This window comes from Charadrius vociferus, unplaced genomic scaffold, assembly GCF_000708025.1.
Source record: "Charadrius vociferus isolate BGI_N301 unplaced genomic scaffold, ASM70802v2 scaffold263, whole genome shotgun sequence".
NCBI lineage: Eukaryota > Metazoa > Chordata > Aves > Charadriiformes > Charadriidae > Charadrius > Charadrius vociferus.
The window spans coordinates 942-21,826 of NW_009647769.1; the positions used below are offsets into that span (position 1 = coordinate 942).

At 42.5% G+C, this 20,885-nt stretch overlaps 2 protein-coding genes across 2 annotated transcripts; one reads left to right on the top strand and one right to left on the bottom strand.

Moving 5' to 3' along the window:
• Nucleotides 1-306: 306 nt before the first annotated feature.
• On the top strand, nt 307-9,380 carry LOC104284092 (complement C4-like). Its single transcript, XM_009882378.1, has 8 exons — nt 307-369; nt 1,001-1,075; nt 2,047-2,155; nt 3,128-3,217; nt 3,612-3,704; nt 4,465-4,548; nt 7,906-8,038; nt 9,219-9,380. The coding sequence occupies exons 1-8, from the start codon at nt 307-309 to the stop codon at nt 9,355-9,357; spliced, it is 786 nt and encodes a 261-aa protein (XP_009880680.1). The 3' UTR covers nt 9,358-9,380.
• Nucleotides 9,381-11,708: 2,328 nt separating this feature from the next.
• Nucleotides 11,709-20,885, bottom strand: STOML3 (stomatin (EPB72)-like 3). Its single transcript, XM_009882350.1, has 7 exons — nt 20,834-20,885; nt 17,257-17,360; nt 16,356-16,428; nt 15,053-15,135; nt 13,225-13,428; nt 12,052-12,186; nt 11,709-11,909 (listed from the first exon to the last, which is right to left on the bottom strand). The coding sequence occupies exons 1-7, from the start codon at nt 20,883-20,885 to the stop codon at nt 11,709-11,711; spliced, it is 852 nt and encodes a 283-aa protein (XP_009880652.1).

Genomic DNA, 20,885 nt, shown 5'->3' on the forward strand with positions numbered 1-20,885 from the left:
TGTAGGGAACTAATTTTGCTTCATGACTCTTAATGAGGTAGGCAGCTAATTTTCAAATTAAAATCCGCTGAAGAAAGCTAAATGGAGTGGAACATTTTGTTTCATAGAATCATAGAATGGTTTAGGTTGGAAGGGACCTTAAAGATAATCTAGTTCCAACCCCCCTGCCATGGGCAGGGACACCTTCCACTAGACCATTAGCAAGCCTGAAAAGCCAAACTCTTCAAAGCAAGCTGGCTGTGCAGTGCAGATGTTCATTGCTGATGGTCTCCCTTAAAAAGGTCCACAGGTTCCAATGCACCAAAGATGTCCCTTGTTGATCTCTCTCTGCTGAGTGGTTTGGAACCTGACACAAAGGATCTCGAACAGGTTAGAAACACATTTTTCTGTGCAATCTTTTATAACCTTTTCTATAGAAAATTTGTCTTCCAAAACCTTTCCAAAGTCCACAGAATAAAGAAGGGGAAACAGATTTTGGATAGATATATTTTCATTGGTTTTGCTCTGACAAAATATTTGCTGAATATATGCAAGAAATGAAAAGCTTGTGGTGAACAGAGTTCAGACTTCTTGTCCCTTGTAGCAGAAATTAGGACAAGGCTCAGCAGGGCACTTAAATATGTGCCTGTCCTTAACACATCTTGCTGTCCCCACTGGCACTGTTGTCCCGTTACATGCCAGGATAGCATGTCCTGTGCTTGCAGCGGGGAAGACAAGCAAATCTTTAGAGGCGGTTGCTGGCAGAGAACAGTGATGGGGAGATGGGGCACAACGCTGTGCAAAGGTGGCTGCAGAGTTCTGGGTTCTGGAGCCTGCTTGGCTGGGGGTTGTTGGGCCAGGTTCTTGCTCTCAGGGACTGTCTCTTTTAGGGAGGAAGAAAGGGGGCAGAAAAAAGCAAACAGCTGAACAAAGCAAACCAGAATATAAAGGGTGGCAGCAAAGGTGTTCCTGTCAAGCTAGGTTTTTTTTCTGATTTCTTTGTTTCTTTGTTTTCCTGCAGTTGGTGATATCTTCAGATCAGTACATTCAGCACTATGAGTACAAGGAAGGAAAAGTTTTGCTCTACTTTGGCGAGGTGAGCAAACTCAATGATTTTCCAATCTCCGCCATTTCAGATAGCATATATAGACTTCTTTTCAAACCTAATCATTATTGCTTTTCACACTCCGTTACCTATATGATTTTTGTCATACATTATTATTGAATAGCTCAGTTGAAAGAAGGTGGAGGAGGGGAAGAAGGGGAAACATACACCTTCATCCTCTGTCTTTCTGTGTTCCAGGAGATGCAGTCCATGTTTGAGATTTGGGCTTTGGCCCCTGCAAAAAAGAGAAATCCTCTCTAGTCAGAATATATGCTTTTCATCCAAGATTAACAAAGTGTTAACTGGTGGTCATGTAAATTCCACATGGACACTTTGCACCTGAAGTCCAGTATTTCTGGACTTCTGACTGCACCCTATACCCACTTGAGTAGCTTTACCTCCACAGCCAAATTATGAGGGTCCCTGTAGAAAGCACACACTGTGCAATGATTTTTTTTTTTAAATATAAGACAATAAAGAAATGAAAAAATGCAAATGCTATTGCTGTTATGACTGTCCTAGATAATTTTTGTATTTAACATGGGTCAAAAGCTGTCCCTTACCTGAGCACTGTACTAAGGAAAGTGGATATACTGGCAGCCACCAGTGCAGGATAGGCTGTGAATATACATTACACCCATTACTCCTGTGCAAGGTGGTTTTAGGCAAAATCTGAAAAGTAAAACCCAAAGTAGTGATGATGTGAGTCCGGATCAGACAGTTTCAGGAAGAGAAGACCAGCACATATCTCACAAAACTACCCTTCCCAGGCTTACCTCATCCACAAAGTCTCCCAATCAAATCATGGAAGGAAATACCTTCTTCAAGTTGAGGCCACAGCTATTGGGATGCCTATGCCACCAGAAAAAAAAGCATTCAATAGTACAGGCACAGATGAATAAGGAAATGACTGGGGAGAAAGTTAGTTTTCTCATCATAACTATTGTACCTTTTTCCTGCAGCTCACAAGCGGACCAGACCCAGATTGTGTATCATTTGGTGCAAAGCAAATCAATCCCATGGGCTTGGTCCAGCCAGCAAATGCCATCCTTTATGATTTTTACAACCCTGGTAAGGGCACAGAAAAAGGATACATAAGTGATTGAAAGAGAGACCCTCAAGAACAAGCTCCAGTCTGTAGAAAGATGATTTTGATGTAATGTGTGAAACCAAGTGATTTTGTCGAGTGTTAAAATAACCTGCCTCGAATACTGTTTTCTACTGCCATGGCTTAAGATGATCCAAATAGAGATCCTCTCAGGAAGGGTCTGTTATTGCAAATGGACTGAAGGTACAAACTTCTACACTCATGGATTTTTAAATCAGAGTTCCTGTTTCTCATGGTGCTTTTAAGCATGTTCCACTCACATTATCTTTTCGGTCAGGCTGTCTTTCTATGCATTTAAGATACGCAATCATAGAGGCTTGGCTGATGTACTCTGCTTACTGGAGGAACCAGTCTCGTTCCCCATTCAAAGAAGGTTAAATGCAAATCATCCCCATTTGCCAGAGTTATATAAACAATATTTGAAAATTATGTCAAATTTCTACTTTGCCTGAAGCCGAGTGATCCAAGACAGTTTACACTGGGTTTAAACCACTAACTATTGGTGATCCTATCTCCTTCTTCTGAAACAGTGTAGTGCTTACTGTAGCTCCATGGTCTAAAGATGCTTTTAAGATGGATGTTTTTCAGATGAAACAAAAACAATAACAAAAAAGGGAAGAGTATAATGTTAAAAAACAAAAAAAAAAAAACACAAAAACCTAACAAACAAAAAACCTACATCAAATCAAACCGAAAAAAAACCCTCCAAACCAACCCACAAAAAAAATCCCAGAAGGAACAACCCAGGTTGTTGCTCATCTGAAAGGCAAGGTGATGCCTGTATGGTGCCTAGGCTACACGTCTTTGTGCATCTGACCCCTTAGTGCTCTGATTTCTCTGGCCCAGGGAAAAGTTGGGCTGCAAATGTGGTTTGTACTGCATAGGTTTTTCCACCTGAGCTCTCTGAGACAAGCCATTTTGTTTCTCCTCCACAGACAGAAAGTGCAGCGTATTCTACAGTGCTCCCAAGCACAGCGCCATGCTTTCAAAGGTGTGCCATGCCAACGTTTGCCAGTGTGCAGAAGGTAAGGAATCACTAAATAGGCTGGTCTAAAGGAAGATAGTTACTTCTACAAACCATTTACGTGAGAATTGTTAAGCCCAGAAAGGAGCATTACAATTATCCTAATGCATAACACAGGACACAAAACATCCTCTAGTATGCTGGGTACAAAATTAAATTTTCTTTTTTTTATAAGATATCCAGGACTGATTTGATAGTTGAATGCAATATATATATATGCACACACACATGTGCATACATATGTAAAAACCTTCCACCACACCTCTAAGAAAGTTGATCTGCCATTTTATTTTATTCTCAGTTATAATGCTGAGTGAATTAATATGTGTAAACTATATCTATCTAAATATCCATGCCTATAGAGATGGATGTATCATTTATTTTCTTTGCTCTAGGTCCCTGCCCAAGACAAAGACCAACTTTCAATAAAGCCATAACACAAACCACACGCTTCCGTTTTGCCTGCTACCAACCTATTGCGGATTATGGTAAGGCATGAAAGTCTGTTGATTTAGTTTAAACATAGTTCTTTTTAATACGATAAATTTGTAGTTTTATATGCCCACACCTCTCCTGAAATGAGCAGGGTTTCTGTATCTGGCCTAGAGGCTGAGGAGATGAAATGAAGCTATGTGCTATTGCAGTCATCGGGGGGGAGAAAGGGAAAAGTAAAGACCTCAGAAAGAAGCAGTGGGATGCTGGGGGAGGGAAGCAGGGACAACGTTAAGTTACATGGTCTAGAAAAGACCCATGGTGTGAGCACCACCATCTCCTACGTCCCTACTGTTACAGTATGGAGAAAAAGAGTAGACTTTTCATGGCATGCCATAGCTTAGCAGCGTCTTCTGTGGAGCTAGACAAATATTTTCTCCTTTGTTAATCTGCCTTTCTGCCCTCTTCTTTGGATGGAAAGTTGGAAGAGCTACTGAAGCACAAGCGGATCAGCAGCTTTGATAAGTTAGTTGCTAACAGGACAGGAAAAAAGTGAAAACCTAATCATATAGGAGCTTCTTTTTAAAAAATACACAAAAGGAACACAAATCTAAAGGTTGTTGATTAATACCTGACTTTCTGAAAGCATATTAGGCATACAGGATTACTATCCTGTTGTCTTTCACGCCTCATGATTTGCAAATAGCTGGTACACCGGACTCTGTATAGACATCTGGTAAAAGCATAGCTGTTTTTCAGTTTTTTAATGTAATTTCTTGTTTCCATCTGGCCTCACACGGTTGTTGTCTGTTGCAGTGTACGAGGTGGAGCTCCTCAATAGTACACAGAAGAATGTTTTTGATTACTATGAGGCCAAAATCCACAGAATCCTTAAAGCCAGTAAGTATCAAAATGTTTGGCTCTTTTCATTCACCTGTAGGACAACTAGGTTGATTAAATATTAGCCAATATGAGCCACGCAGATGCCTTCTCTTGATGTGGAAAGTAGGGTCAGATACACTTCTATACTAGGCTTGCAAGAAGACTGATTTCTTGCAAGGCTTATTCGGTGCAGCTACCTCGCTGTTCAATTCAGCTCAGGAGCAGGTTGCTTTTGTTCACATTGTGCAGCAATCCCAGAGCACATGAGCTTCAATCCTTTCAGATGAAACTAAACCAGAAGGTACATTCCAGCTTCATTCACTCCATAGCTCCAAACTGGAGCTAGTCTAAGATAAACCCTCCAAAAATACGCACAGTGTGGATATTAGGTCTTATGCATCAACTAATTTACTTTATAGACTGCTGTTATTGATCCACATTTTTTCCTACTGTAAGCATATCCACTGACCTCTCTTTTGACACTAGATGAAGATTCAAAGTGCTTGTTAATTAATTATTAAGCACTTGCAATGCTTGCAGAACAGGCTAAGAGTTGTCCGCAATGACTTACCTGAAGTCAGTGGACACAGTAAGACTTCTAGAATGTGAATTTAATAATTGTGCTAACAACAAGGAAGTCTTTCTATTTCTTTTGGTGCAAAGTAAAGATTTGCACTGCTCTCAGACAACATCTTTTTGCAGGCCTGCCCTCCCAGCTGTCCCCATGTGAACTTTATCAGCAGCATCAGTGAACACTGATACTCTTCAAAGTAATTTCTGGAGAGGCTGTCAGATGACATCTCAGACTTTAGCCACTGAGGTATCATGTGGTTGTCAGTTTTAAGTTTGGCAGCCACAGATTGCCTTTAAAAAGCAACTTCAAAGATTTTGAAATCTTCCCTGTCTGGAACAGAGTAATTAACTCACTCCCTCAATCTTTCCCCGGGGGACCGGTGACGTCACCCAGTGTTTTGTGGCGCACAATTTGTGATCTGTGCCCAATGTTCTGTTCCTGTCAGAAAATCAGGTCCACACCTCATGAGTCCAGAGACAACATCTGTCATGCCCAGGGTTTTCCATATTCAGGGAAGTGGTAAAGTACCCAGTGATCAAAACAGTGGCTATGGGCTATTACAGTACCATGATGGACAGTTTCATTCATCCCTCCAGAAATCCTGTAAGATCTAAAGGATTTAGAGGTCTGGGCCTCAATACATCTGTACTCAAAACCCACAGGCAAGCACTGGAAAAATTTTGTTTCTTGGCAGCTGGGAGAAACATCCTTTGAATGGGAAGTTGAAGTGAAGAGATGATGTCTCCCATTCCCACCTCCTTTTTGATGCCTTTTTAATCCCCTTTGGTTTGTGCTGTATGATGCAGCTTATGAGCATCAGTAGACTTTCAGCAGGCTTGGGAAAGGCTGGTAAGAGCAATGAAGCCATGATGATGAAGAAAAAGCAAGGCATTGCATCCAAGTCAGCTCATGACTGAACTAGAGTTGTTCTTTTGTTTTTTTTCTGTGGCTGTTTTGAGTGAGGTTGGTCTCTGTTGCCATCACCAAGGGTAGGTGAGAATTAGTAGGGTAAATTCTCCTTCTCAGGACCCCTGGCATTATTTCAGTATTCATCCTTGCAAATAAAGGGTTGGTTCAGAAAACAGATGAAAGCACTTATTTGTGTTAATAGAATTAGCGCATGTTTTTTGGATGGCTAACATTTATGTTGTCCTATGAGTCCTTTAGGGGAACACTATGCTCCATGCAAAATAGCACAGAACCCTCTTTTTTATTTTTCTTTTCCGTCCATTTTGGTTTTTTAGATTCTATAACTTGAAGTAATTGTTTCCCTTAAATTCTGCTTGGACACTTTGGAATGTTATATTTTAATTTTATTTTTTTTTAAATTGGAGATTTAGAATTGGAAGTTACACAATAACTTGTTAAAGTAATAACTCAAATCTTTATGATCCCCACAGTCTGAAATGTATTAGGCCATTTGTGAAGCATATGAACCCGCAAACACCATGATAATTTAAGCACAATGAATCTGAGGCATAACATCATCATTTTCTCAGGTAGTTCTCATCCATCTTTGCATTCTTTGAACAAAACAAAAATTCAGTACAGCATATGGCATAGGAACAATAGAGAGGTCTTGGGTTATATGAGAAAATCTATAGGACTGTATAATTCTTTGGAAAAATGCAGATGTCAAACAACATACAATACTGAAGACTGAATTCTCCCTGGCCTGTAAGTACCATATGTAAAATTAATGCAAGTTCTGACTAGGAAATAGATAAGGTTCTTGGTGCTAGGTTTCACAGATTAGCAATCTACATCAAATTCACTGAAATCTTATTAGTGTTAAAATATTCTACTTCAGATTTTTATTCTACCCTTAGAGTTTTATTTTGAATAGTAGACTTTCCAGACTTGTAATATAATAATTTACACAGCAGAAGCTGCACAAAATTCTGTTAACTGATAGGAAGACTGTAGTGTTTTACCTGTAATTTAAGCTGGTTTAATGTTGAATTTGTCACCATAGTTGTGCAACATTATAGTTAGAAAGAGAGTAAGAAATTAGAATATTGCTGTTATTTGCTGGTTTGGTTTTTTTTTCAAATGGACTTTGAAAACTGTTGTTCTAGCCAAACAACACAGTATCCTTATGACCCATGGTTAGTCTGATGAATAAGCATCTTTCCAGCTCTCATGTCATTGCAGTATCTGAGTAGCCTTCTCTTCTGCCTTGGATGTCCACTTCTATAATGGGTAGTGCAGCTCTTGAATAATCTTCTGGGTCAGAATCCAGACCAGAATATTCTAAGTTACTTCAACGTGGAGATCATCAAGCGCATGCCCTACATATCAGCTTCAAAGGGAATAGCATAAAGGCTGCATCGTGAAGTTCAGGTCAGGTGTGTTAAGGAGAGTGAGTTTTTAATACTGCCTTGTTGCATTGTTGAGCCTCAAGATGTTTGAATTTAGTTTGCTAGCTTTTAAGACCACCATAAGCCTGAGCAATCCGAAATACAAGAGAGCATGTTCTCTTTTTCCCTTGGCATTTCCTTCAATCTCTGAGGCCATAAGGCCTGAAAATTCTCTATAGCAAAACCGCTCCTTCAATAACTACTGAGGAGTCTGAGACAACCAGCTGAGACAGAAATGACTTACTTTTTGTCAGGTAATGTTAAGGGAAATACATCCTACTATAGCATGGCCATTTATTCCCATGTCAAGCCACAACTCCTTGGAGAAATATTACCTTAGCTTAGCAGTGGAGTAAATCATCACAAGGGGTTGTGTCCTGTGGGCTATGGTTCTACTCATTATTAGAAAAGTTCATGGGGTTTTCTCTCCTTGTGCCACAGCTACTGATGAAAGCATCCAGGTCGGTGCCCACCGACAGTTCCTAACACGCTCCATGTGCAAGTTAAATATGGTCACTGGCAAACGGTACCTCCTCATGGGGAAAGATGGGCAAACGGTTGATTGCAACAACAAGTAAGTGCAATGGTTTCTGAGCAGCGGTGGCTGCTATCGTGGATCATGAATCCGGAGGATATTCAGCCTATTAGAATACCTCCAGAAAGCAAAGGGAGGGCCAAATTTCTTAGGGACTGATTCTGTTGGCTTTACTAAAATGCAGAGTACTGCTCTGTAGGCAAAAGGGGAATAGCTGAGCCACCCAAATCTATCAGCTCATGTATCTGTGCAGAGCCTGGTTCCCAAACTTCTCAGAATCAAAATCTGGCCCTGACTCCGCTGGGTTAAAAACTTGCAGCTAGAGAAGGAGAATGGGAAACGCCACACAGTTCCATCTACTGCAGATGCCTTACACAATTCCCGTATTTGCAAAAGACATGGGTGGGACCGTGGCTAACAGCAGCTCTCCAAGTTTCTGTTATATCATGCATGCAAATAGTGTATTCTTTTCATTTCTCATTATCACACTTTAATGAAAAAAGGGAATTTATCTGAGGAGGAATCTAGTCTGACACTATCAAATATTTAGTGAAGAAGACATCCCAAATATTTTATTTCCCTGGGCAAAACTGGAGAAAGTTAGTGCCTCTGAAAGCTTCTAGAGGGAGACCTTCTCAATCAAATTGTGAGCGCCACTTCCTAAAACCTTAAAAAGTCCCCTCTCCCCATCTCTATATGACACCAAAGTGGACGCATAAATCAGGGGCGTGCTTCAACAGAAGCCGGCTAAATACTGAAGTCTCTCAGCAGAGGTGTAACCTCCAAAGTCTTCTCCAGTCCAGTCGTAAAATGTCAGAAGCTACATGGCTTCTCACCCCAGAAAATTAGGAAACATTTTTGGATACTCTGTTGAAACTAAACTCCCCTTCAGTGTGTCCCATTGGTGTGCACTGGGGCTTTTTGTGCCACCCCGGAAAACTGTAGTAGAAATTTAGCCCAAGCTTACCTGGTGTCACTCAAAACACAAGTACAGCCAAGTTCGTCCCAGCTTGGCACTGACACTTCCCAAGCTTTATTCAAAGCTCAGTTACCCTACTGCTGAAACTAGATTTCAGGCAAGTTTCTTGGCTAATGTAACTCCTCCTGATCTCAGAGATGCCTCCGTGGAGGGATGCAGCGTCATGGGGTTTATGCTTTCCTCATTGCTCCATGTCAGCAGTAACCACTCACCTCCTTTACCTGTCCCACTTGCATGCAGGATGCAGTACTTCCTTGATGCACAAGCCTGGATAGAGAAAATTCCAGAAGACAGCGAGTGCCGCACCACCCTGCACCGGCAAGCCTGTGCTCACCTCCAGGACTTCATGAACACGCCTGACAGCCTGTGCCTCTTCTGAACCATCGTGCTGCTCCCCACATCCTACACCCCACGTCACTACGACTCGGCTCCTTCCTGAATATGTCTTGCAAAGCCTGTGCATCAGTGGCACCCAAAATGTTGCAGAGCTGCTTCTGTTGCTATCTGTTTTGCTGATTGGGGTATCTCCTTGTAGACATATGTGTGGGTGGGTAATCAAAAAAAAATCGCAGTTACTCTACGAGTTATTGTGTTTATTGTCCCTGACACTGGTGAAGAGAGAGCAGGAGTTTCCGTCTCTCTGATCCATTATACAATAGTGCAATAATCCTGCAGGGGATCAAATGAAAAATCATTGTGCTTGCAGAGCTGATTAATTCCTACAGTCACTGTCACTGGACAAAAAATTTTTGCGTGGGTCAGAAAGAAGACTGGGCATCCATGGGCTTACCAAGTACAGCCTGTGTTACGCTGCTGCTGAAAGAAAAGAGATACTAACGCTCATGCTTCAGCACATCAGTTAATTGTGAGTCCTCATGTAGGGCAATGAATAACCTGACTTGTACCACAGCAGGATTCCCATACGCACCTCTGAAGCTGGAACTGGAACCGTCCCAGCATCAGGGATGGGCAACTGGAGTGGATGTGTCCTGTGCCTGACCCAGGAGTCCTGCACAGGTTGGTTAGTGCCAGCAGCTCACTGAGGGCACAGAATTGCTTTCTAATTGCATTCTGTAATTACATGTCTTTCAAGCTGTTCTTTTTTTTTTTTCGAGTTTAATTAATTTGCATTACTTTAAGAAAAAAAAAAAACGACACAATCTGTGGTTGCATTTTTCTAAAGCATTGCTGCTTCTGTGGATACGCAAACAGCTCTGCAGTGGAGATGCACTATTTGTCAGGGAAAGGTGGGGGTTCTGCTGCCACAGTTATAAAAGCTTCCACAAATGGCAAACTAAGCTGATGATGCAAAACAACCCCAAAACTCAAAGCCTCTCTTTTCTTAGTATAAGAAAAATTCTGTAGAAAATATTTTGATAACACTGATAAGTAGATGACTTGCAAATACAGGTTTTACTTCTTTAGTTTGACGGCAAAATGCCATTTGGCAGTTGTGTCTGAAGCAGAGAAGAGCTGCAATGAAATGCTGTGTTTGCTGAACAGGTCACCCTCCTCCGATGCTCATACTACCATCTTCGTGCCAGCAGCTACTCAGCCCAAAAATTTGCCACCTGGACTTTTTGTGTTACACTGCAGTAAAAATAAGAAGGGCCTGTATCAACAATATAATAATTAGTAGGACTATGCTGATCTGGTTAATTTGGAGTCATACGACCCTACTGGATAGGAGGAGCAGCAGTGAGCCTTGTGCAGAGAAGACACTACATGGCAGCAGCACCTACCAGAACAGCTACTCCACAAGAGCCTTCAGATTCATAGCAGACAGGTCATCACCGTGTGCCAGCACTGGGAAGTGCCCAGCTCTTTTTGAAGGCTGTAAACTCAGCTATAATGGCAGCTGAACTCAGGTATCAGCCACGTCCCCCATTCAGCTGGCAGGCACTGCATGGATGGAGGGTGGGGAAGGCTCTTTTTAGGAAAATCTGCACCACTGCTTCATGACATCTGCATGGGAGGATAAAAAACCTCCTGAAAGTGAAAGACAGGCACTTAAATTAACCTAGGACAATTTGTTTTCCTTGAGGTTTGCCCCAGCTTTCAGATTTAGGAAATGTGACTGTAACACCTGGACATATACTCTCCTTTTTATTACAGAGCTTATAGAAATGTCAGTGATATGGCAAAATCCAGCTGAGGCCAGTAAAGCGAGTGCTAATTTCTACTCATATGGGACAAAGAATAGGCTGTTCCACTGACATACCAATTACCTGGTAATTCTGCTAATAGTTACGATAGAATTAGGTTAGGAGACAAATCCATCTTTCCACTCCACAGGACTTGAGTTAAATACCAGTATCTGACCCTTTTGCTGTGTGGAGTAAATCAAGAGCTCAGAGGTTCTTGCTTAGCAGACAGATCACCAAATAATTGCTACACTCAAGACTCTGTAATATGTAGTGAAAGCATCATTAAAATTGCATATTGAGTTGAACACGCATTTTACATATTTTATTGCATTTTACATATTTTCTTCCATTTCACTTGGAGATGAATCTAAGCTGAAACTGCATAGTGCCTAAATTTCACAAATGCAATCTCCTAATGTGGGAGATATGTGTGATTATTAAACTATTTTTACTTTTATTTTTGGTACGGAGGACCCAAGCATGATTCTACTTTACTTCTGATTACCTGGAATCCCTTGGAACTCCTTGCTTCCAGGGAAACCCTTTAAATCTCTCTGCCCAAGGACTGAGCATAGAACCGTCTCTATCCCCCTCTATTTTTCTGCCCCAAACTCTCAAGCATATTTATAGGGAGAGGGAAGACAATGGTGGAATTATTCTCTGCTGCCAAGGTTGTTAACGTTTGCAGGTAGCGCAGCTGAAGACCTGCTGGAGACTCCGCTAGCACCATGGAGGCCTGCTTGAGGGCTTTAGAAGCATTCATCTCTCCCTCTGCTGCCACAACCTGCAAAGTAAGAGAAACGGCACTGTGACGCTGCCCGTAGTTGGGAAAATCCACCTTTACAATGAGGAGAAAACAAAGAGGCATGTGGATGCCTGGGACAAGGATACAGGAGATTGGGGATAGACATTGCTGTGGGTCTCACCTTAGCTCTCGCCTCTTGAGCGGCCTCTGCTTCAGCTGCCATTGCCCTCTGCATACCCACAGGAATCCTGACATCTTTGATTTCCACTCGGGCTACTTTGATTCCCCACTGCTCCGTGGCACTGTCAAGGATAGCCTTTGGGACAAACACACAACCCACCATGAAGAGCACAGTGATGGCAGAGAGAAAACCACGCAATGTACCCTGCTGCTTGGACAGAAGGGAAGGCAGCGTGCAAACCTGCACAACAGAAAGATGGAGCCCTCTGGGAGCACTAACATCCAACGTGGTGTGCGTACCACGACCTTATGAAGGTTGTGAGTACCGCAACCTTATGAAACTCTTGCTGATCAGCACCTGTGTGTCCTGTGTGGCTTCTCTACTTCCTCCTGAATTGCAATCCCCATCCTTTCTTTAGGGGAGCACTTACCAAACTTCTCCCTTTTACAAAGTAATGCTACAGCAGCTTCCTAAAATGGCACGATGCTGTAAAAGCACACTATGGGTGAAGGACACAGCACTGGTATGCTCTTCTGCACTGAGGTTCCTGGGCGCTACCGAACCCACATCACCACCGTGACCCCGCTCTGCCCACAGCTGCTGCTCTGGCTGGAGAGGGGTACAAGCTGTCTTTGATTTGACTATGCCTCTTTTCTGACTGAAAAGAGTAAAACAGGTCTTGGTTTTCTTCTCTGCTCCCTCCCAGGCTGCCAAATTAAAAAAGGAAAAAAAAACAGATGGCACTTGAAAGCATAAAACAACTTGGTTCTGTACTCTTAGCTGTTATGACAGGAGATACAGGCCCTGTCTTGATTAAACCTCAACCAAGGGTCTGCTCAATTCAGAGCTTCCCGTGAGCAGCAGACTTCTTTCGCATCGCTTACAGCAGCCTCTGTACAAAGACTAAACTGATTTATTCAACTCACTGGATAATTTCAGAGCATTCATTACTTTTTTGACAAGAAATAACTCTTCTACAAGAACCTGGGGAAATACCTTTAGAATAACTCTTTCTGACTCTAAGCAATGAGATGTATAATTGAAAAAAAAAAAAAAAACATAAAGGAAAATTTTTCTATCATTGTTGAAGAAAGAAAGAGAGATTATTTCTAATTTGCTGCTCCCCAGAACAAATCTCCATGCCTGTCAGTGAATTTTGAGAGCCAGATTTACCTGGATACTGTGTGCAATCTCCTCACGACCTGCCAGGAGCTGAGCCAGGCTGTGTGTACCCAGGATGTTTCTCAGGGTTGTCTGTGACAAGAGGAAGGTAGCCGAGTGGACATCAGTGACATTAGCGACGGCACTGACAGCACTGTGGATCCTGTAGTACACCACCCCATCAACTTGGGTAGTAACAGCATCTTTTGTGAGAATCTGCATTGCAGAAATGTGCAGAATTAGAAAGGATCCAACAACACGTGCTTTGCCAAGAAAGGGGAATTTTATTTTTTTTTTCCCTTAGTGAGGAAAAGGCACTGATAATTAAAGGAAACTAAGAATGTTGTTTGGTTTCTTTGTTATTTCCCTGAGAAATAACTTCAAGGAAGTTATCCTGCATCACCAATAGGTTAAACCAGGGCAAAATGTTGTATGTAGCCCTTAGACAGCTGTTTCAACAGTAAGTGAATCTCATAACCTGCACAAATTTCTTCTGCAACACTAAATGATGGTTATCCTCTTCCTTTCTGGAGGAAAGGGCCATTCCTGGTTTTACACGTTGCATGCAGATTGGAAGGTCTGTGTTACTTCCCCTAAACCATATACTTGTAAGAAACACCGGCAAATTAAAACAAAAGTGAAGAGCAAAGTGCAAGAAAATGTGAGAAGAAACTCTGAAAACTATTTAAGTACTCATAGAGGAGTTGTGTCACCTTTTGCCAGACAAGTCCCCCGTGCCTCAGCTGGCAGCTGGCCTCACCAAAGCATCGATGATGCTCCACTATCTCTTCCCACCTCAGCTTCACAGAAGCCCTTGCCAACAGCTGCAGAAGCCTTGCCAAAAGCTGCTGAAGCTTTGTAAAGCACAAGTACTACAGCCATCTTCCTTCCAGCCTCCCGTTTTGGGGGAGCCATTTTCCATTCCACTGCCTGCACCCCTGCAACCTGCACTCTGAGAAAAGGCTCTTTGTGATTACAGAAAGATAATGGTCCAAGAAACATCTCCTGGGGAACACAATAGGCAATTCCAGGGGCCAAAGGGGTCCTGGGGCCATCCCGTCCCCCTCTGCTCTTCTCTTCATGTAAGGAAGGAGACAGCAGTGCCAACTCCACCGGCAGAAGCGTTGTACCATGGTGGGGCTGGGGCCACACAGAGCCAAAACGTTCCCAGAAGGACAGGAATTGCTCAGCAACTGATTCTTCAGACTAAATTCTTTGGTCAATGTTTGTCAATAAAATGCCTAAAGACGCGCCTCTCCACTCCTGCTTGGATCTGAGTTTTGTGGATGATTGTCTGCTAATTCCTTTTAATTTAAGGAGATTTGCTATCCGTATGTAACATGCCTTTTCAGAAACACGTAGGGTGTGCCTACCTTCAACCAGTGACTACAACATCGCTGAGGGCCTTTTTGAATCGTGAGCTGCATGTCAGATCCAGTTTTATTAGGATAGAATTTATTCTATTCTGGATATGTTACACTAGTCTATTGCTTTGTTTCCATGTGTAGAATAAAAACACAATTGAGAATTTTTTAGCCTCTCCTCTCTTGTCCTCTCTGACTCCCATTTGCAGTTCTAGCTCCCTCCATTAACTTTTATCTCACAGTTCTGAACACCAGTATGAGGAGTTTGTTTGGCCTGCAATGATGCATGTGCAGGTTTTCATAAGTAGAAGAAGTTCTGTAAGCAGTTTGGAAGCCAGAAGATACAGCAAGTAAGCTAAATTCTATATGGTAGCTCACAACCGCAAGGCTATAAAACATCCACGTTATTTTTGATCGTGCCACAAATCAGCTCTATGTTTTATTTCTGGTTTAGATGGCTGCTAGAGAACGGTTACCTCTTGTGGAGGAATCTTACAGGTAACAGTTCTAAGATCAACCTTGATAAATGTATCTGTACATGGAAGTACGAGGATCAAACCTGAAACATAAAAAAAAATCAGATGAAATACTTGTTTCTGAAAGCTAAGTCTAGAGACAGGTATTCTGTGCAAAACAAACATGGAAATATCCACAGGGTGGGGAATGAGTCTACCTTACTACTATAGCTATCCTTTCTGCTACAGGAGCTGCCAACAATGGAGTTTTTCAAATAACGGCGGGAAATGCAGGTAGCTGCAAATAACGTAAATTTAACAGCCAAGGGCTCTGGGATGGAAATGGGCAGACTGCCATTCTGGTCTCAAATCTGCTATGAGACTTTTGACAAAACACTCCTTCCATGCCTTTGTTTAGTTTCCCTTCTTTAGAGCACAAGCCACTTACGGTACAGTATATGTGTCCCCAGGAAAGACATCTCCCAGGTCCAGATTCCTGCACCACCTGTAGGCCCTCATCTTAGGAACATTGCCCTAAGATCTGACCTGTCCTGTGAAGGAGTCCCCACTCTCCCTTCGCTAGAGAGGAGGACCTGAAATAACTATCTTTCTAATCTCAGCACCTTGCTTAGGTGCCCAGAGCCACACAGAAAAGCTCTTCACCTGCCCTAGAAGCTCTTTGGACCACATGGATATTATTCAAGAGGAAAGACAGTGTCTGGAAAGGACTTTTTGATCTTCAACTTCCAGTTTGTCCAGTTTCGTTGCATGGAGGTGGTAACTGCACCAATGCAAATGGCTCATGTTGTTGGGTTTGGTTTGTACTTGTGATTTCTAACCTGACCAGAGGTGACTGTAACAGACTCTGTATAGAGTGTCTGTGTCCTCAGACATTTACCATTTTCAGAGCAGAAGACAGCTAAACAGCTGGTAGCAATGAGCAGTGTTGGAAGTGTGGTAGAGTGGCCATAGTCACCCAAAAACATCTGCAGCAGAGCTGAAGACTGCATTAAAACCTCCCTGGTCCCCCAAAAGTGTTTGCAGCACGAACGCAACCTTCCATTGTCCAACCTACTCAACAGCCGTACCTGGTTTCGAGGTCCTCAACCTTCTGTGTTGTGTTGTGACAGGGGGGTGGCTTTATCTTCTCATCAGAGAAACAAACAGCCTGCAGGTAAAGGAACTGTGGCAGAGGCCCATCTCCTCCCCCCCTGTGCTACGAAGAAGGATTTCATGGACCTCCGTGATTCTCTATGTGGTTAGAGCGCATCGTAATAAAATAAAACCAGTGCATCTTTAACAGAATAAAACTGCATGCGTTCACCTGGTCCCTTTGCTTTCTTAGACAGTATACGTCCCAGCCGAAATACAACAGCACGTTCATATTCTCTGATAACCTAGGAAAATATTTTAAAATTAGAATTTTACAAATAACTCTATTCCTGCTCTCCGGATTGATTTTTTTTTTTAATGTTTGGCATCTGCATTAAATGTGAAAAAAAAGTACAAATGATATAGGAACCAACAAAGCTGTAAGTCATGAGGCATTTTATGTCTTTTCCTGACCTCATCCTTCGCTGGATAAACTCAGACCCTGGCCCTGCAAATAGGTTACAAAACAGGCCAAATATGAAAGAATTACCACTGATCTAATGCAACTACCCACAATTCTCTCAACGTCAGTGCTACACTCAGAGGAGCTGTAGAAAAAGTACCACTCACCTCAGACCATCTAGCTAACTACTTTGGTTAGTGTATCAGGACAAGGCCTGGTGTTCAGGGCAATCATCCCTAAAAATTGATTTAAATTAATAATATTATGCTCATGCCTTGAAGGGACTGTGGGTTCAGGTTGTACATTCCCTCAATGCAGGGACTTGCTGCTTTTTTCATTGGTACCCATGTTAATCACTGTTGCTGGCAGTATCAAATATGAGTTCTTCAGAAAAGTTTGTATATTTTTTCTCCCAGTGTTGTTGTAAAGCAGGGAAGTTTAACTGATGATGGAAGTTGAGATTGGAAGAAATTAAATGAGTAAGTTGTGATGATAGAGAAAGTCAGTGGAAGAACATGGACCTCTTGGTCCCAGACCACATCTTCTGTACAAGACCTTACAATCTCCAAAAAGCGAATGTACGTAAAGTGCCTTTAACAAAATCAATAAATATAAATAACAATGATGATCATAGAGCATTCTTTGTGTGCCCCAAATCCCACTAGCTTACCTTGATACATGCCCAGATGGAAATAGGAAAGGTAATAAGCACCAGGAGGAAAGAAAGGGAAACCAGGATCCAGCCACAGACACCAATTCCTTCCTGCCTGTCAGCTATAACAAAAAATAAGGAAGAAAAGCAGCGAATACAAATTTTGAAAAGAGTTATCTGAGGGCTGTAGATCTACCCCAGAGCAATCACGAGGGATTGCGAAGTCCACAGAGACTCGTTCCCTCTTACCTCCCTCCCATCGCTCACTGAAAGCTGTAAAACACAGCCAACCTTCTGCCCCTTCTGCCCCAAAGGTTAAAAGGTTCAGGAAGAACATTTTGCAACAGGAAAAAGAAAAGAGGAAAAATGAAAAACATTGTCAAAGCCGGGGGCTGTGAAGGAGAAATAAATCATTGGGTGCAGGGGTTCATGGATATGAATCTCTGGCAGTGCGCCACAGCTGGGGCAAAAGATTTTGTTTATATGAAACAGGCAATAAGGAAAATGAGGGGAACTCTTGCTGTCTTTAGATGAAAATTTTGAGGAATATTGATGGATCAGTTCATCCACTGAACCAAAAGCTTCAAAATTAGTGCTTGTCAAAATCCACGCCCATGCATTTTGAGCAGTTCCCTCACTGCATTCAGCTCTTCTCATCCCCAAATTCATTATAATGAAATTTCATTATTTCATTATAATGAAATCAAAATATATCAAAATAATTTTGTTATTATTATTATTCGCCTGAAGGGAAGGCAGTGGTGAGTTGTTCAAGTATGAAATGTTTGGGAGGTTCTTTGTAAGGGAAAGGTGATCAAGGAGAAGCTGCTATTTGAAGAGAAGAGCAGCTGGAGCTGCTGAGGTCCTCAAAGAAGAGGGACTGAAGAGGGCAATGAGTGAAACATGCCAATCCTGCCACCAGGACAGAGTGCTGCAAGGACAACTGAATTTTGCTAAATGCAGGAATACCTTGCATTAGGAGTGTCACAAGAAAAGCAGAAGCATCAGGGATGCAGGCTGGGTCAGCCCTAGGGGCTGCCTGGCTGCCAGGTTTGGGCCAGAAGATGATCTTTGCAGGTATAAGCATCAGCAGATGGGAAGCTGAACACCACAGCCTATGTTTCCCAATGCAAGGGGAAGAGTCAGGAGAGAGGGAAGAAGGCTCCGAGGTCTCCTCAGAGAACCTCCCCCATGCTGACGCAAGGGTGCAGTGTGTTTTGGGTATGTTACCACAAAGATACCAGGTAGCACTGGGAATTTCTGACATCAAATGAAATTCATATGCAGATAAAAACTGATAAATAGTAAATAAAATTATTCATTTTATACATTGTGAGAAAAAAAACAAACTTGTCACCATAGTGAAACAGCGAGAGGCTACCTGATCTGTAAGGCACAAGCTGACAGACCAGCAGAGCAGGACTGACAGGTTTGTCAAAAAATCCCCAGCAAGCCTGGAGGAGGAGAAGACAACAACACAGCCCTTCTGCAGCTCCTTCTTCTTTTGGGTTCCTCTGTGCGTAGCTGGGCTGCGCCTGGTGGCAATGTTCACTGCAAACATGGGTGTTACAATCAAGGCCTTTGCTGCTTCTGGTTTTGCCCATCCTGCTTCTGAGGTCCCCTCTGTGGATTTAATCACTAACGCATAAATACGTTTGTCTCCAAGAGGGACACGTTTCAGAACTCCCTTGGACTATCTGGCCCAAAAGCTGAGCACAGGAACTGCCGCACCGGGAGCCCGGCCTTCCTCCCGACCCTTTCCAACAAAGAGTAATTTGAAATCCCTGGTTGTTTAATGAGGTATCATCAGCCATGCTGCAATCAGTGAGTAGGGAAGATTTGAGGAGGTCCCCTGAGTAAATCACCATGTGAACCTTAAGGCCATGCGTTTGAAGGCAGGACTTTTAAGATTTAGTGTGAAAATCTTTTAACGCTTTCACTGCTGCTTGTTTGCCACACGGTGTTCTTCGTGTAACACTAGTGTTATGTCAGGCTGCTACAGGTAAAAGAAGTACCAGCAGTCAAGCATGTTTTAATCAGTGAAAAAAAGATCACGGAAACTCATGGGATGGGCACCATTCATAATTCTTAATGTGAAGCTTGAGGAAATTAATCATGAAGGGATGCTTTGTTCAGCAGAACTCCACATTTTGCACTCTATTTTGTCTAAAGGATTAGCTTACAGAAAAATCTCTGAAATTCTACTTCTCCAGTGTCCAACTTGGTCATGAAGAACCTCCTCAAAAGCAATTTTGGATTGTAACTTCATCCATCTAAGACCACTGTGAAGACACCTAGTAGGTATGACACAATCCACAGATGGGGAGCAATGGCTGGGAACAAATGCCCACACCCTGCAGATTGATATTTGAGCAGCTGAGAAGAGGTAGGTCAAGATACCATCACCGCTATGGGCAAGGAAGCACACGCCCAAAACTTGACAAAGTACAAATGAATCCTTCTCCATGAAAACTATCCTAGAAATCCTGTTGCCAACATAGATTCCAATGACAAAAGCAGGATATGACAGTATGCCTTCTTAATAGTGAATCCAGATCTAGCTCCACAAAAACCACCAAAAATGTTCTCTGATTACCCTGAAGTTTCAAACCAATTAACCACAAGACAAATGGAAGCCTCTAAAAAAACACAATAGTGAAGAACAAGGATCAGTCCCAACCCAACATATCAGTGACCTGGTTTTGCCGTGCCTGTATACGGACTACAGTAGTCATAACCACCAAAAACCTCACTTGAGTCTACAGTCCAGAGCAAATCAAGAGCTACAATACACTGCAAAATGTGAGAGCTCATCCATCAGCAGTTGTGGAAAAGCTCCAGGACACTTGTAGGATCCACTTTTTTTTTTCTTGATACACACATCATGGTACATCATGAACACACAAGATCATGATGTGAGGGTCAAACTTGAAAGGCAAATGAAAATGTCCAAGTTGTCTTGTGAAGAATATAAAGAACTGTGGGCAAAAATCTCCCAAGTCTCCTACAGCAACAGAGAGATGGAGGAACTTCAGCCTTTTGTAAACACTATGGACTCTCCTGCTTTCTACAAGCACTGAAATCAATCCTGCCAAGACTCATGCTTGTCCCACTGCACTATCCATACTAATGGCCAGACACAAGGATGAAAGCAGCACACATGGACCGTAACGACTTTGTTTTGGCATTTCCATTCTGGCAGTTCCATTGCTTGAAGAGAGCACCAGCTGCTCATCACACAAGTCCAAGCTAATCAAGTGTCCTTTTGGGGCTGAACAATTCTTCTACCTTCCCTAACTAATTCATATTTTCCACCTCTTTCCGCCCCATCCCTCCAGACAGAAGTGTATCGATAGCTGAATGAAACATGTCAGCCCCTGGGGTCACTTTGGCAGAAGGTAGATGCTGACGCATGCCGGCAGGGCAGTCGGAGTGCTCTGTCACTCACAGTGGCAGAGTCTAAATTTTCATCTCCAGCCTATGTGGGAGACTTATGATGACCGCCTGGGTTCAAATGTACTTTTTATGTTTGGTTAATTTAGCTCCTTTTTATTATTGAGAAAAAACACACGCTCGGACAAAAAGCAAGGCTTACCAATTAGATGCTCTGGGTTGTTTTTCTTGGGCGTCTCCCTCTGGGGATCCAT

Excerpts from the sequence above, each read along its gene's own strand:
- LOC104284092 (XM_009882378.1), top strand. The coding sequence starts at position 307 with ATGTCCCTTGTTGATCTCTCTCTGCTGAGTGGTTTGGAACCTGACACA. Across the intron at positions 1,076-2,046 it reads TTTTGCTCTACTTTGGCGAG|CTCACAAGCGGACCAGACCC; the intron begins GTGAGCAAACTC and ends TTTTTCCTGCAG. Across the intron at positions 3,705-4,464 it reads CCAACCTATTGCGGATTATG|TGTACGAGGTGGAGCTCCTC; the intron begins GTAAGGCATGAA and ends TGTCTGTTGCAG.
- STOML3 (XM_009882350.1), bottom strand. The coding sequence starts at position 20,885 with ATGGATCCCCAGAGGGAGACGCCCAAGAAAAACAACCCAGAGCATCTA. Across the intron at positions 17,361-20,833 it reads CAACCCAGAGCATCTAATTG|CTGACAGGCAGGAAGGAATT; the intron begins GTAAGCCTTGCT and ends TTTTTGTTATAG. Across the intron at positions 11,910-12,051 it reads CTCAAGAGGCGAGAGCTAAG|GTTGTGGCAGCAGAGGGAGA; the intron begins GTGAGACCCACA and ends CTTACTTTGCAG.